The sequence below is a fragment of the Panthera leo genome, chromosome E1, assembly GCF_018350215.1.
Source record: "Panthera leo isolate Ple1 chromosome E1, P.leo_Ple1_pat1.1, whole genome shotgun sequence".
Taxonomy (NCBI): domain Eukaryota; kingdom Metazoa; phylum Chordata; class Mammalia; order Carnivora; family Felidae; genus Panthera; species Panthera leo.
Genome location: NC_056692.1, coordinates 37,844,059 through 37,858,952, shown reverse-complemented (window position 1 = coordinate 37,858,952; position 14,894 = coordinate 37,844,059). Strand labels below are relative to the sequence as shown.

The 14,894-nt window shown below is 44.1% G+C and overlaps 2 protein-coding genes and 2 non-coding genes across 4 annotated transcripts in view; 3 read left to right on the top strand and 1 right to left on the bottom strand.

Moving 5' to 3' along the window:
- LASP1 (LIM and SH3 protein 1) overlaps positions 1–8,964 on the bottom strand; it is a 50,968-nt gene extending 42,004 nt beyond the window's left edge. The window contains exon 1 of the mRNA XM_042917284.1: positions 8,860–8,964. The gene's annotated coding sequence lies outside the window, so the exon portion shown is untranslated. The remainder of the gene's footprint in view (positions 1–8,859) is intronic.
- Positions 2,289–2,360, top strand: TRNAC-GCA. The gene has a single exon. It is a non-coding gene; the product is annotated as a tRNA-Cys (tRNA).
- An 80-nt stretch (positions 8,965–9,044) lies between the features above and the next one.
- On the top strand, positions 9,045–14,894 carry RPL23 (ribosomal protein L23). Its single transcript, XM_042917285.1, has 5 exons — positions 9,045–9,151; positions 9,733–9,816; positions 10,152–10,280; positions 14,548–14,661; positions 14,762–14,894. Exons 1-5 carry the CDS (start codon positions 9,139–9,141, stop codon positions 14,842–14,844), a joined length of 423 nt encoding a protein of 140 aa, XP_042773219.1. The 5' UTR covers positions 9,045–9,138; the 3' UTR covers positions 14,845–14,894.
- LOC122207457 lies at positions 9,851–9,985 on the top strand. The gene has a single exon (XR_006196869.1). It is a non-coding gene; the product is annotated as a small nucleolar RNA SNORA21 (small nucleolar RNA).

Sequence of the window (14,894 nt, the reverse complement as noted above, 5' to 3'; positions counted from 1 at the left end):
CTTTTCCCTGGTCTCTCTAAAAAGAATACAAACATCAGCTACCAAGACACCACTGAGAAACCTTCGCTGGCTGCACTCTCTAGTGGTCCCTCCCTCTTTTAGTGGACCCAACTACCCCACTTTAGGTGCAGAACACGCTGTCTGTTCTCACGCCGAGTTTATAATTTAATGAAGGCAAACTGGACACTAGAAAGTTAAGATCTGGAAGAGGTGAAAGAGACATTTGGGCACCTGACAGTTGGCGGGCATTCTAGGCAGTGGGAATGATTACCGCAAAGGCGCCAGGACCAGAGAGGTTGGAGAGGTGGACAAGGAGAGAGCAATTCAACATAGCTGGACAGTTAGCCAGGGCCATAGAGGGCCTTATAGTCCAAGGTAAGGAGTCTGGATTTTATCCCAAATGGATGAAAAGCCAGCCTTTGGCCACTTTTGAGCGGGGATTTGAAATCATCACCCACACTGCTGTGGGGAAGATGTCTAGGGACTCAAGAACTGCATAGAGAATACGTACAATGGGATATTATTCAGCCTTTAAAAAAGAAGAAAATTTTGCAATATTTTACAACATGGGATATCATGCTAAGTGAAATAAGCCTATCATAGAAGGACAAACACTGAGTTATATGAGGTACCTAAAACAGTCAAACTCATGGAAGCAGAGAGTGGGATGGTGGTTGCCAGGGATGAGGAAAGAGACACGGGGAGTTGCTAACCAATGGGTGTAAAGTTTCAATTACACAAAATGGGTAAGTTCTAGAGACCTGCTATACAACATTGTGCCTATAGTTAACAATATTGTCTTGCACACTTAAAAATCTGTGAAGAGGGTAGATCTCATGTTAAGTGTTCTTACCACAATAAAGGAAAGGAAAAAGATGGACACAGAGAGACAGGTTAGGATTCTATTTCAGTAGTGCAGGTGAGAGATGGTGGTAGTATCTTAGATTACAACAGTGTATTTGTTTCCTATTGCTGCCATAAACAAATCACCACAAACTTATTTCCTTAAAACAACACAAATCTACTATCTTATACTTCAGGAGGTCAGAATTCCAAAATCAAATTCACAGGGCTAACCTCAGGTTGACATGCCTGTATTCTTTTGGGAGGCTTTAGGAGAGAATCCGTTTCCTTGGCTTCGGTTGCTTCCAGAGGCCACCTGCATTTCTTGGCTCATGGCCCCTCCCTCCATCTTCAAAGCCAAGGTAGAACCTCTCACCCTCTGATCTCTGCTTCCATCCTTACTTCATGTTGGTAGCTTGAAATGGGCAGGTGGGAGTATTTGCGCCATGGGAATTGGCAAATGCTGTAAATCGGGTCCTTTGAAGCCAGTTGTCAGCCATTTACCAGCACAGCACTACTTCTGATTCTGATTTTCTCGAAGAAGGAAGAGGCCAGCTCTTCAGCTAAGAGGGTGAGGAGAGAGACGATATGGAAGGTCTGAGACAGGAGAAAGTGTGTGAAATAGTCACTTTGGTGAGAAAGTGAACCTAGTCAGCCAGTAGTGTAGGAATACCAGAGAGGGTATTTTGAGATTGATGAGTTGACACAGGACTCGTGAGCTCTCCTCCAACAAAATTCAGCTGCTTGGGTGCCAGTTTGGTGTAATCAATGTGAGAGTTGAGTTTAATTAGGATTGTGGTTTGGCTGGCAACTACAAACTAGGCTTACAGTGAACCAGGCGCTGTGCCAACTACTGTGGGGGAATACAAGGACGAATGTAAAGTGATCCCTGCCCTCGAGGAACTTACAGTCTAGTTGGAGAAACAAGATCCGTACTCCAAGGGGAAAACATTACTGGCAGTCGAGAAAGCAGATGCAGAGTAGCGGAACTGCAGACACAGGTGCTGGATAAAGAAATGAAGTCCCGACTCTCTGGTAGTGAGAAAGAAGAAATGGACGGGCAATCACAGCTAAAGGAAGAGCTTTCCAACCTAGGGGAAACCTGTTGATGTTTGAAGAAGCAGGGGGAGAGGAAATGACTGAAGATGCTGAGAACTGAGACAATAGAAGCTCATCTCGTACAGGAGCAGAGAGGGTCAAAAAGGGCAAGGGAAGCACTTCCTCTCCTGCACACAGCACTGGACTGGGGGATTCAGTGCAGCTCAGGTTGCACGCAGGGAGGATGGCACTGCTAGGAAGAATCTTCCCTTGGTTCTTTGTATCACCCTGGGAAACTTGAAATCATCGGTTTAGTCAATCATAGGTACTAAACCGCTATTAATCACCAGAGAAGTCTGGTCAGTGAACACTACAATTAAGGTATAATCCCTTCGTCTTTGGCAGAGGGGGGTATAGCTCAGGGGTAGAGCATTTGACTGCAGATCAAGAGGTCCCCGGTTCAAATCCGGGTGCCCCCTGCCATGTTTACTTTTAAGCCTTACTACCATCAAAATAGTAGGAAAAGGACAATGACTAACCACACAGGTATCTTGTCCATTCTGAAGAATGTCCTGGGAATACAGCAAATATAAACTACAGTGGATTTCAGGTTCTATAATACCTGAGTCAACATGCAGACAAAGGAATTATCATACAAGCTGGTACTGTCTGCAACCGTTCCAGGATCAGTGGATAGCAAATGGTGGCCTGGGGACTTTTTTGGGGAGTGGGGGGAGTCTCTGAGGCCCTTTCTAGCAAGAGAAAAGGTAATCGTATAATACGTTATTTACCTGTTTCTTGTTCTTTCATGAGGTTACAGTAGAGTTTTCCAGAAGTTACATGATGTGCTATCATAACAGAATAAGTGCGGGAACATAAAAATCCAAGCTGCCTTTCATTAAGCCAGCCATTAAAGGGATCTCCAGAAGAAGGTAAAGCAAAGTCACTCTTACTGTTTGGAAAAAAGTAGCTATTTTTCATTTTAAGACGTTAAGTATTTTTAAAAGGCAATGGACTTATTATTATCATAAGTGCATTAAAAAATACTTACATACATTTCACAGTTTAAATGTCTGGTAAATATCGATAGATATAACCTATATAAACAAAAACTCTTTGGGGCCCTCAATAACTTAAGAATGTTAACGGGTCTTCAGATGAAAATTTGAGAACCACTGCTCTGAGTAAAGAGGTGGCTCAGGGGCGAGCGTGCTGGGGTTGTGAGATGGCACAGGGAAGAGATGACATTTGAGCACAATTTTGAAGAATACGAGGATAAGGCAAGAATCCCGAAATCCTAAGCCATATGGTGTTGCTGGAGAGTGAAGTCTAAAAGGCAAGGTGATAGGAAATGAGCCCAGAGAGGAGGAAAGCCATTTCAGGAAAAGACTCCAATACTGTGCTTAAGGAGCTTGGACTTTATTGTATAAGCACTAGTGGGCCAGCAGAGGGTTTTAAGCAATGGAATCTTATGGTCAGACACTGGTGGTAGCACCTATTTAGAAGGCTAACACAGGGGAGCCTGGCTGGCTTCGTTGGTAGAGCATGTGACTCTTGATCTTGGGGTTGTGAGTTTGAGCCCCATGTTGGATGTAGACTTTACTTAAAAAAATAAAAAGGAAAGAAAACTAATACAGGCAGAAGAGCAGATTTCCTGGGGAAATGATGGTTTCTGTTTTGGACCTGGCAGGTTTGAAGAGCCTGTGGGGTAAAAGTATCCCAATCACCAATTCCATATATTGGCTAGAGCTAAGCAGAAATGTCTGGGCTGGAGATATAGATGGGGGAAGTGATCAGCATAGAGATGACAATTGAAGCTCTCAGGATGGGCATGATCACCCAGGGAAGTACAGGAGGAGAGAGCATAGTGACTTTGAGCCTGTGCTTTGGAATCAGCCAGGTTTGGGGTGGTATTTCAGCTCTGCTTTTCACAAGCTATGTGGTCTCGGACACATGGCTTAACCTTTTTATTTCTCAGTTTTCTCATCTGTAAAGTGAGAATAATAATACGAGGGTTATTGGGAGGATCCAAGAAGTCACATTCTAGTAAAATGCTTAACTCAATGACTAGTACTCAGTAACATTCCATAAATAGTAACTTCTATTGTTAGTAGCATCATGGAAACCATGGGTGAAGAGTGTTAAGAAGGTGGGAATGGTCACAATGTGAAATGCTGTGGAGGTCAAGTAGGATAAACACTGAGGAGTGTCCTTGGATTTTGAAAACAAGTAGGTCATGGTGACATTTCTAGTACAATTTTTCAACATATATAATTTCTAGTATAATTTTAGTCATGTAGTGAGGACATAAGCTAGATTACAGGAGTTCAAGGAATGTGTGCATGCAAGAAATAAGGAAGTAGAGATTAATCATTCCCAGGCCTTTGGTTTTCATGTACCATTGAAATTACACACACACACACACACACACACACACACACACACACACGCACGCACGCACAAAACAGTGGCATTGGGAGGGTGGAAAGCTGATATAGGGTTGTAAGAAATATTTTTAACACCAAAAAAGATGAAAAGAAGATAATTCCAGAATAATAGGCAGTCCTTTAAATTGAGTAAATGTAACTTTATAAGAAACACTATATATTCCAAATATTTCTAATTTTGCCGTAAGTGAATGAAAGCTCCTTTATGCAAGGATGCTGACATATGGAGATGATTGAGATCAACTTCTTCATTTGTTCAGCAACCAATCAACGTGTATTTACTGAGTGAGGCCCTATCCTAAGTGCTCAGGATGTACTGTTGAACAAAAAAAGAACATGAACCCAGGCTTTGTGCAACTTATAGACTAGTTATAGACTAGTTGGGGGGAGGGGCCATTCAACAAAAAATCTTCAAATGTATATTTATGAATTGTAATAAATAGTATAAAAGACATTTTAAAAATTAAAAAAAAGAGGGGGATGCCTGGGTGGCTCAGTTGGTTAAGCATCTGACTTCGGCTCAGATCGTGATCTCACGGTTTGTGAGTTTGAGCCCCACATCCAGCTCTGTGCTGACAGCTCAGAGCCTGGAGCCTGCTTCGGATTCTGTGTCCCTCTCTCTCTCTCTCTCTCTCTCTCTCCCCCTCCCCCATTCACACAGTCTCTCTCTTTTTTTCTCTCTCTTAAAAATTAACATTAAAAAAAATAAAAATAGGGGCGCCTGGGGGGCTCAGTCGGTTAAGCATCCGACTTCGGCCTCAGGTCAGGTCACGATCTCATGGTTCGTGGGTGTGAGGCCTGCATCGGGCTCTGTGCTGACAGCTCAGAGCCTGGAGCCTGTTTCAGATTCTGTGTCTCCCTCGCTCTCTGCCCCTCCCCGACTTGCGCTCTATCTCAAAAATAAACATTAAAAAAATTAAATAATAAAAAAATAGTATGAAAGAAAAATGCAGCATGTCAAAATAGCTTACAACAGGGGGACCTGACCTAGGATGGGGGTCAGGGCAGATTTCCCTAAGAGACATTTAAACTGAAATCTGAACTTTAGTAGACATGATGTACATGATGAGGGTAGGCAGGGTAGAGTGTTCCAAGCATGTGTGAGACTTGTGGGTATTCAGGAGCATGGACAGTATCTGGGACTAAAATGTCAACTCTTTGGAACAAAAGCAAGCATGGTGCAAGATAAGGTTGACAAGGTAGGATGAGGCCAGGTCAGGGCCTAGTAGACCACCATATGGATTTTAACTTTGATCTAAGAGCACTAGAAACCACTGGAGGATTTTCAGGAGAGTGACATTGTAATATTTGTATTTCTGAAAAATGATTCTTGGCCATGAGTGAGTGGGTGGAAGAGGGAGAAATAGAGGTCAGGAGGTATGCTAGGAGGCTTCAAAAGTAGTTTAAGTAAGAGATGGACCGTAGCAGGACTAGAGGAGATGGAAAGAAGTGGATAGACATGACAGACACTGTTTTTTAAATGTTTATTTTTGAGAGAGACAGACAGAACGCGAGTGGTGGAGGAGCAGGGAGACACAGAATCCGAAGTAGGCTCCAGGCTCTGAGCTGTCAGCACAGAGCCCGAAGCAGGACTCGAACCCACGAACCTCGAGATCATGACCTGAGCCAAAGTCAGAGGCTTAACTGACTGAGCCACCCAGGCACCCCAACAGACACTTTTTTTTAAAAAAATTTATTTATTTTGAGAGAGAAGAAGAGCATGAACCTGGGAAGGGAAGAGAGAGAATCCTAAGCAAGCTCCACGGAACCCAATGGTGGGCTCAAACCCACAACTCTGAAATCAAGACCTGAGCTGAGCTCAAGACTTGGACGCTTAACCGACTGAGCCACCCAGGTGCCCCTAAGATTTATTTATTTGTTTATTTATTTTTTTATAGATTTTTTTTTTATTTTTTAAGTAATCTCCACATCCAACATGGGGCTTGGACCCACAACCCCAAGATCAAGAGTCCCATGCTCTACACAGAGCCAGCCAAGCACCCCTACAACAGACCTTTATAAGGCAACCTGAAAAGGACTTGGCTAAGAGCCTCAGATGGACACCTGGATGGATGGTGGTTCCATTTATCAAGAGAGACACATTTGCTAAGGAAATCATATATTCAGAAACCCATGGAATTTGGTTGAGAAGTGAAAGAGAGTGAAAAATTGGTAGCTAGAGAAGTTGGTGGGATCAACTGAAGGCATTTTAAGAGTGATAAGAGAGATTTATAAATGTACAGATTTATAGACTTCTTAATGTTGAAGTGCCCCAGAGCTTAGCTCATGGTCTTTATTTATCCTTACTTTTTTTTTTTTTTTAGATTTTTAAATTTATTTATTTTGAGAGCAAGATTGTGTATGTGAGTAGGGGAGGGGCAGAGAGAGAGAGAGAGAGAGAGAGAGAGAGAGAGAGAGAGAAAATCCCAAGTAGGCTCCACACTATCAGCACAGAGCCTGATGCAGGGCTTGAACTCAAGAACCATGAGATCATGACCTGAGCTGAAATCAAGAGTCAGATGCTTAACCGACTGAGCCACCAAGGCACCCCTAGATTTTTTTTATTTTGAATTAATCTCTACATCCAACATGGGGCTCGAACCTGCAACCCCAAGATCAAGAGTCGTTTGCTCCAGGTACCCCTATCCTTACTTCTTTATGATCTCATCCACTGTCATGGCTTTAGACACGGTTGACCCTTCAACAACATGGGTTTGAACTGCACTGGTCCACTTATATACGCATTTTAAAATATATATATATTGTAGTATTGTAAATGTATTTTTTCTTCCCTATGATTTTCTTAAATTATTATTTTTTAAGTTTATTTATTTGAGGGGGAGGGGCAGAGACAGTGGGAGAGAGAGTGAATCCCAAGCAGGCTTCACAACAGCAGCACAGAGCACAAGGTGGGGCTCGAACTCACAAACCCATGAGATCATGACCTGAACCAAAACCAAGAGTCGGCTGCTTAACTGACTGAGCCACCCAGGCACCCCTATTCCTTACTATTTCCTTAATAACATTTTATTTTCTGTCTTATATTCTAAGAACCCAGTATTCTGAATCCAGTACATACAACATACAAAATATGTGATCAATTGTTTATGCTATTGGTAAGGCTTCTGGTCAAGTAGGCTAGTAGTAGTTAAGTTTTAGGGGAGTCAAAAGTTAAACATGAATTTTTGAGTGCATGGAGGGGTCAGAGCCTCTAATCCCTGAATTGTTCAAGGGTCAACTGTATACCTATATGCTAACAACTCCCGAATTTATAGATCTTTCTCTCCAGAACTCCAGGCTAATGTGTCCAACTTGTTATTTGAATTTTGTTTGGTCGTTTAATAGGCATCTAACTTAACATGTCCAAAATTGAAGTCCGGTTCTTAACCCCCAAATCTGTTCCCCCATAGTTTTCCCCAAGCCAGTTAATGGCAAGGCCATTTTCAGCTTGCTCAGACGTTGAAGGCCTTGGAGACATTTTGATTCCTTCCTTTCTTTCATGCCCCACATTTTGTTGGCTGTACCTCCAAAACACATCCAGGACCTGACCACATTACATTACCTCTACTGCTACCACTCTAGTCCAAATCACCATCATTCTTTCCTGAGTATTGCAAGAGCTTCCTAGCACATCTCCTTACTTGTAACTTTGTGTCCTTTCCCACAGTCTAGCTTCAATTAGAGTGATCTCAGGCACACTCATGCCTTAGGAAGCCTTCACTGGCTCATGACTATCTGTACTGCCCTTCCCTGCGAACTCCCTCACCTAAAATCTAATATCAAATAATCTTATTTGCTTTAATATCAGCTTCTCCCATGGAGCCCACACTGACCACATTGTTTCAAATTACAATTTGCCCCTCCACCCACTTCCTGATCCCTCTTACCTTGCTCTTTTACTTTTCCATGGTATGCACCATCTAACACACTATACACTGCAGTTATTGTATCTATTGTTTACTAATACCCACTGTCATTGCCACCCTAGCAGAATCGTTTATCTGTTTTTCCCCCTGATGTAGTCTAATGTATGCCCATGACAGTACCTGGCATAAAGTAGGTGCTCAATTAATATTTGAATATATCAACAGAAGGAAAGAGGCCAGAATGGGGAGGTTGAAGCTATAAAAGGGGTAACTGACATACCAGGATCCCTAAAATACAAATGGGTATGGAACCAAACACACACACACACACACACACACACACACACACACACACACACCCGCACACGGGATTATCTGCAGCGCTAGAATGGCTCTTCCCAATACCACATCCTTTTGGGGGAGGGGGGAGGGAACTTTCACATTTGTTTATTTTTACTCGCCATCTCTTTTTCAGCAGTTTTTTTTCAATACCACATCCTAAGGGTACCGTTTAGAGCTTTCTCGCTCGGTCCCCCACGCCCTGTGTTCTTCGGGGGCCCCTACACAGCACAGAACCTTTTAATCAATCATTTCTGAACTTCTAAGGTCCAGAGAAGCTCCCGACGCATATTACGTGCTCAAAAGAGGTTGTTGGGTAAATTTACCAATGTTTCTGTGCTCCCGACTACATTAGACTTCTTAAAAAGGAGACTCCGGACGTCACTCGCGCCAACAGCCCTCAGCGCCGACACCGCCCACTTCGCCGCGAGAACTTAACCCTACGTCCAGCATTTATTACGTAATAAAACTGCGCCCTGAAGCGGTGGAGGGAAGAGGCGGATTGAGCAGGCTCCGGGACACGTGACGGGATTGGGCGGGGCATCAAAGTTCATATCCCAGCGTCCTTTGCACTCACTCCTTTTCCGACTCCTTGTTGAGCAAAGATGTCGAAGCGAGGTGAGTATCTGGGAGATCCTTCGCCATCTGTCGCGAGGTGGCTGCTGGTCGCGCCCGGAGCGGTGCCCACGGGCAGCTGTGGCGCTTTGCGCTCCTCCCGGGCGGAGAGGGAGAGGAGGGCCGCGAGAGAGCGCTGGAAGGGCTGCCGAAAGCGGCTGGGGGGGCCTGGCGGGTTGAGTTGGCCGGATCCGGACGGGACCCCAGACCGAACCTCGCGGGGTCGCTCTGCGCCTAGAGCTCCAGTAATGGAATTGAAGTGGGGCTGGCTTAGGCCCCATGCTGGGCGACTTGTGCGGGCTCCCGCCTTGCGAGAAGAGCTACGTGGTGCAAAAGCTGGAGCGAAGGTTGGGTGGTTCAGGCCCCTTACTCTCCACGTAAAGGCGGTAATAGTGTGGAATTGGCTGTTCGCCATGAGAACGGGGTGGCACATGGGGAGGGGTAGGTGGAATCCCAGAGAGAGGGAATTTAGTCTGCCGTTTCCCAAAGCACGTGCGAATGAATTTATACCTTACGAGTGTGAGGGCAACTCCGAACCATGACTTAGACAGCGACCCCATTCCTGTGTTCCTTCCTACCCGCAGGACGTGGTGGGTCCTCCGGTGCGAAATTCCGGATTTCCCTGGGTCTTCCGGTCGGAGCCGTGATCAACTGTGCTGACAACACGGGTGAGACCTTCAGCTGCACCCTGCCAACCCCCCCCCCCTTTTAAAAGCACTCGTTGGGCCTTGACTAATGACCCACTGAGCCGTCAAGAAAGGGCAGAGGAAAAACACTGCTTTTGGGTGAAGCAGCAGCATGCTGTGTTGTTTTGCTTCAATCGGTGGTGTGACAAGGTATTCCACCTTGGTCAGGTGGGGGGGGGGGGCGACTAACTCTTTGGGAGTAAGAGGGGAGGGAGAGGCTCTGGAAATGGTGGGGTGGGGTGGGGGGAAATGTTACACTGGGAGAACTGCTTAATAAGCTCTCCAAAAAAGTCATGTTTGTTTACATTCTTTTATAGGAGCCAAAAATCTGTATATCATCTCTGTGAAGGGGATCAAAGGAAGATTGAATAGACTTCCTGCTGCTGGCGTGGGTGACATGGTGATGGCCACAGTGAAGAAAGGCAAACCAGAGCTCAGAAAGAAGGGTGAGTGGAGGTCCTGAATCCTGCTGTTGCTTGGTGGACAGGTGCCCTTTACTAGAAAATGGAACAGTTACTCTGCCATTTTCAAGGCTTCTTAAAAGCTTGATTTTTTTTGAGAGGAAGTCTGAGCTATTTATCTGCAATTGAAGGTCTTCTCTTGGATGTGTTAGAGACTATTCTCTTCCCTATCTGGTTTTGTTGTATCTGTTGCTTTTTTTTTTTTTTTTTTTAATTGTTTTAAATAATCTCTGCCCAGCCTGGGGCTTGAAGTCATTACCCTGAGATCAAGAGTGACATGCGCTAGTTGACTGAGCCAGCCGTGCACCCCATTGTTACATTTGTCCTTGTCCCCTTACGCCCTAAGTGTATTTGCCACACTGAAGTCAGGGCCCATCTTTTAAAAATGTAAGTCTGGGGTGCCTGGGTGGCTCAGTCAGTTAAGTGGCAGACTTCAGCTCAGGTCATGATCTCACGGTCTCTGGGTTGAGCCCAGCGTCGGGCTCTGTGTTGAGAGCCTGGAGCCTGCTTCAGATTTTGTGTCTCCCTCTCTCTCTGCCGCTCCCCTGCTTTCTCTCTCCCTGCCAGGAACTGCATAAATATTTGAAAAAACAAAAAAAGATTAAAGTGTAAGTCTTGGGGCACCTGGCTGGCTTAAATGTAAACCTTGGCTTGTCATTTCCCTACTTAAGTTCTTTCTTGGTTCCCAATACAAGCTGCGAGGAAGTACATATTTACCCTGCCATTTCCCCGCGTTCAGTGGATAGTTATAAACCACATCAGGTACCTATACCTGTAGAAACAAAAGCCCTGTCCTTGTAGAACTTAGTCCTTCTTCATGGTGCCTTCTCCAGCTCTATTGCTTTCAGGTCTTGATTTCTCTCTCCACCTTCCTTGGTGCTTCAGATCCTTTGTACTTTGTGCCTCCTGCCTGGAATACTCAAATGCAGTCATCTTTAGCTCACTTCCTTGTTAACACATCTCCCCATCCACCCCCCATCCTCCAGTAACCTAAATCCAAGTGGTATTTTTTGTGTAGCATTAGAGTTGTTTCTTCTACTTAAGTTCAGAAGAGCAGGCAACTGTCTGGTTCATTGCTGGTTTCTCAGCTGCAAATGAATATGGTGGTGTTTATATATATATGTGTGTGTGTGTATAATTTAAAAAATTTCTTTTAGTATTTATTTATTTTGGGGAGACACAGTGCAAGCAGGGGAGGGAGGGGCAGAGAGAGAGACAGAATCTGAAGCAGGCTCCAGGCTCTGAGCTGTCAGCACAGAGCCCAACGCGGGGCTCGAACCCACGAAGTAGGGGATCATGACTTGGGCTGAAGTCAGACGCTTAACTGACTGAGCCACCTAGGCGCCCCAGTTTTTAAGTAATCTCTGCACCCAGCATGGGGCTTGAAGTCAGGATCCCAAGATCAAGAGTCACATGCCCTATCAACTGAGCCAGCCAGATGCCCCAGTAAATGTGGGCGTTGTTTGTTTTTTTGTTTTTTGATAGGCATTTAGAGTTGACCAGGTGTCAGGCAAGTTTCCTTTCCTGGAACTACTGATTTGAAAGGGAAGAATGAAAACTTGCATAAAGTGGTTGTGAGATTCAGGTAAAGCGTGTAGAGCATTTCGCCTGGGACACCTAGCACTTTGTAAGTACAGAATAACATAGTCTTCGTGTTTTAAGGCAGGTTCTTTTTATAGAGGAGATTAACTCGGGATTGTGACTTGTCAAAAGTTTGTCATGGTTGCTTCTAAATCTCTTCTGGTAGACACTAAAACGGGGAGCTGGTCATTGCTTAATCCCCACTAGGTGTAGGAGTTGGTCGAGGGGAGAAGGTTTTGGAGCACTTCTGACTTGTAATGTCTTGTCTGGTTTTATAGCTTCTGATACTCAGTGAACTTCAGCTCTTGGAACTTTCCTCCTGTACCTGTTGAGTCTGTCTGCCCTGGAATGTTTTCCTCTTCCTGAGGAGTCTGAGCTATCACTTGAATATACAGTACAAATATGATGGGTCTTGGCCACATACTGCAGTTACTCCTGGTAAACCTGCATAAACACACATCTCTACCGCTTGGTTTTTTTAGCCTCTGGGTAAAAAATCTTGATTCTCCTTTAATACCACTTGAGGGTTTGGTAGGCAAGGAGTACCAAGCATTGTGGTTAAACATCGATTAATCAGTGTGTAAATTGAGATCTACATGTGACTGGACAGGCTTTCCTCTTAGAACACTTGCTGGGTCTGATCTGTGGCCTGGAAAGCTGTCAGAGAAGGGCAGAGCAACCCGCTTGTCACCGTTGGTGAGATGGCAGCAGTACATGTTGTTGGTCTCCATCTGATTATTGTGGGACAGACCAGAGAACGCTTCATGGTTTTAAAAACAGTTGTGAATTTCCAACTCTATCAATGTCTTACTTTGTTCTGGTTTCTGCTAAATGAATACATCCCCTCACGTTAGGCTTCCATATAGCAGAAACTTGAAATGCAGGCAGTGGAAAGGGGCAGTTTTGGAAGTCCAAAGTCTTGGATTTGTGTGGCCTTGTTCATCTGCTAGATTGGTCATTTGTGAGAATTTAAATGGTTATGAGTAGGGGTGCCTGACTGGCTCTGGGTAGAGCATACAACTCTTGATCTTGGGGTCATGAGTTCAAGCCCCATGTTGGGCATAGAGTTTACTTTTAAAAAAATGGTTTTGAGTAGATAAGGGCTCAGCAGGAGGCTCTTAGTAAATACTAGTTAACCCTCAACGTGTATTTCATTGTTAAAAACTTGGTCAGAGTCTATGTATAGAGAGAGTATTTGCCTCAAGGATAGCCAGGATCCCTGTCCTATAAAAAATCCTGTATTTGCAGTGTCTGACCTTGAATATGGCAATGTAACTCTTATCTCTATTTTCCAAGAGGAAAACTTGAACGTCAGATTATTAAGTAACTTGTTCAGTGACTGTCAAGGTTTGCATGCAGGTTGTGTCTGACTTTAGTTCTTTCAAGTGCAGTAGATGAAGATCTGGGAAAGTGTTCACTTTATGTGCAGGTAAGTTTTTAGAAGTTACTTAAGACCCTGGAAAACAGTTCCTCAAAAAGTTAGACCCAGTTAATTACATAGGCAATAGAAGTTAAATTAAAATTGCCCAACTTTCAGACTTCCAAGAGATGATCACTGTTAATATTTTGCCGTATGTCCTTTTTTCTTGACTTCCGTGCAAAAAATTTCTTGTTTAAATGGGACCATGACCTTCCCATTAACCCATTCTTCTTGCTTCACAGATGATTGTACTACATATGAAAAATTACAGATAGACCTAATCATTTTTAAATGATTGTGTTTTTGCCATGAGATAGATGGGTTAATTCCAAGTTTTTGCTCTATTAACATACGTATGTGCCCAGCAGTTAGGCATTTGAGATAAAGTAGAGTGTGGTCACGATCCGGACGTACTCAGGGAGTTCAAGGAGTGTGTGTACACGTATGCACGCTAGAAGTTGCAGGGATTCTTTGGCTAAATTCATGTGTAAATGAACTGATATTTACATAATCTAACATGGTACATATTCAATTCCAACATAATCTTGGGGGGCAGTAATTTTTACATCTAGGTGTGTATTTTCTTAGAAGTTTTGATCTATACTGGGGTGGAACATTGCCTAATGAGTTAATAGCTTGGCCTCTCTACTTTTTCAGGTTTTTTTTTGTTTGTTTTTTAACATTTATTCATTTTTGAGAGACAGAGCATGAGCAGGGAAGGGGCAGAGAGAGAGGGAGATACAGAATCTGAAGCAGGTTCCAGGCTCTGAGCTGTCAGCACAGAGCCCGACGCGGGGCTCGAACTCACGAACTGCGAGATCATGCCTGATTCGAAGTCGGGCACTCAACCGACTGAGCCACCCAGGCACCCCTCTACTTTTTCAGTTCTAAAGGGGGTCCCATTTTGTGATACTAGGATCTTAACAGTCCCCACCTGTTGGGTGAAAGCATAGAAGGTGCTTAGCAAGTTTCCTGCTGGTATGTTGCTAATTGTTCTCCTGAAAGAAGGTCCAAATTTACACTTGAAGGAAATGTAGGCAGTTTTGACTTGGAGTAAGGTCTTTCCATAAGGGGCGATTGGTGTTTGATAAGGGGTTTGTCTCTCAGACTTGCTTTTAGGGAATGAAAAGCTAATGGCGAGTATGCATTCTGTCCAAATGGAAATGTTGGAGAACTGGGTGGGATGTAAACTGCTTTCTTGTGGTGGCACTGGGACAGGTTAAATGACTGCTACCCTTTTTTCCCTTTTAGTACATCCAGCAGTGGTAATTCGACAACGAAAGTCATACCGGAGAAAAGATGGAGTGTTCCTCTATTTTGAAGATAATGCGGGGGTCATAGTAAATAATAAAGGTGAAATGAAAGGTAAGAAAGTATCCACGTTGTTCCCTAGGTCTTTGAGATGGGATGATTTAACCTTGGGTCTGTCTAATCTTACCTGTCACCACATTCTTTTTTTATGCAGGTTCTGCTATCACTGGACCTGTTGCAAAGGAGTGTGCAGACTTGTGGCCCAGGATTGCATCCAATGCTGGCAGCATCGCATGATTATTTGCTTTATCTGTTTTAAAAAAGAAGTAAAAGTTATGTGCTCCCAG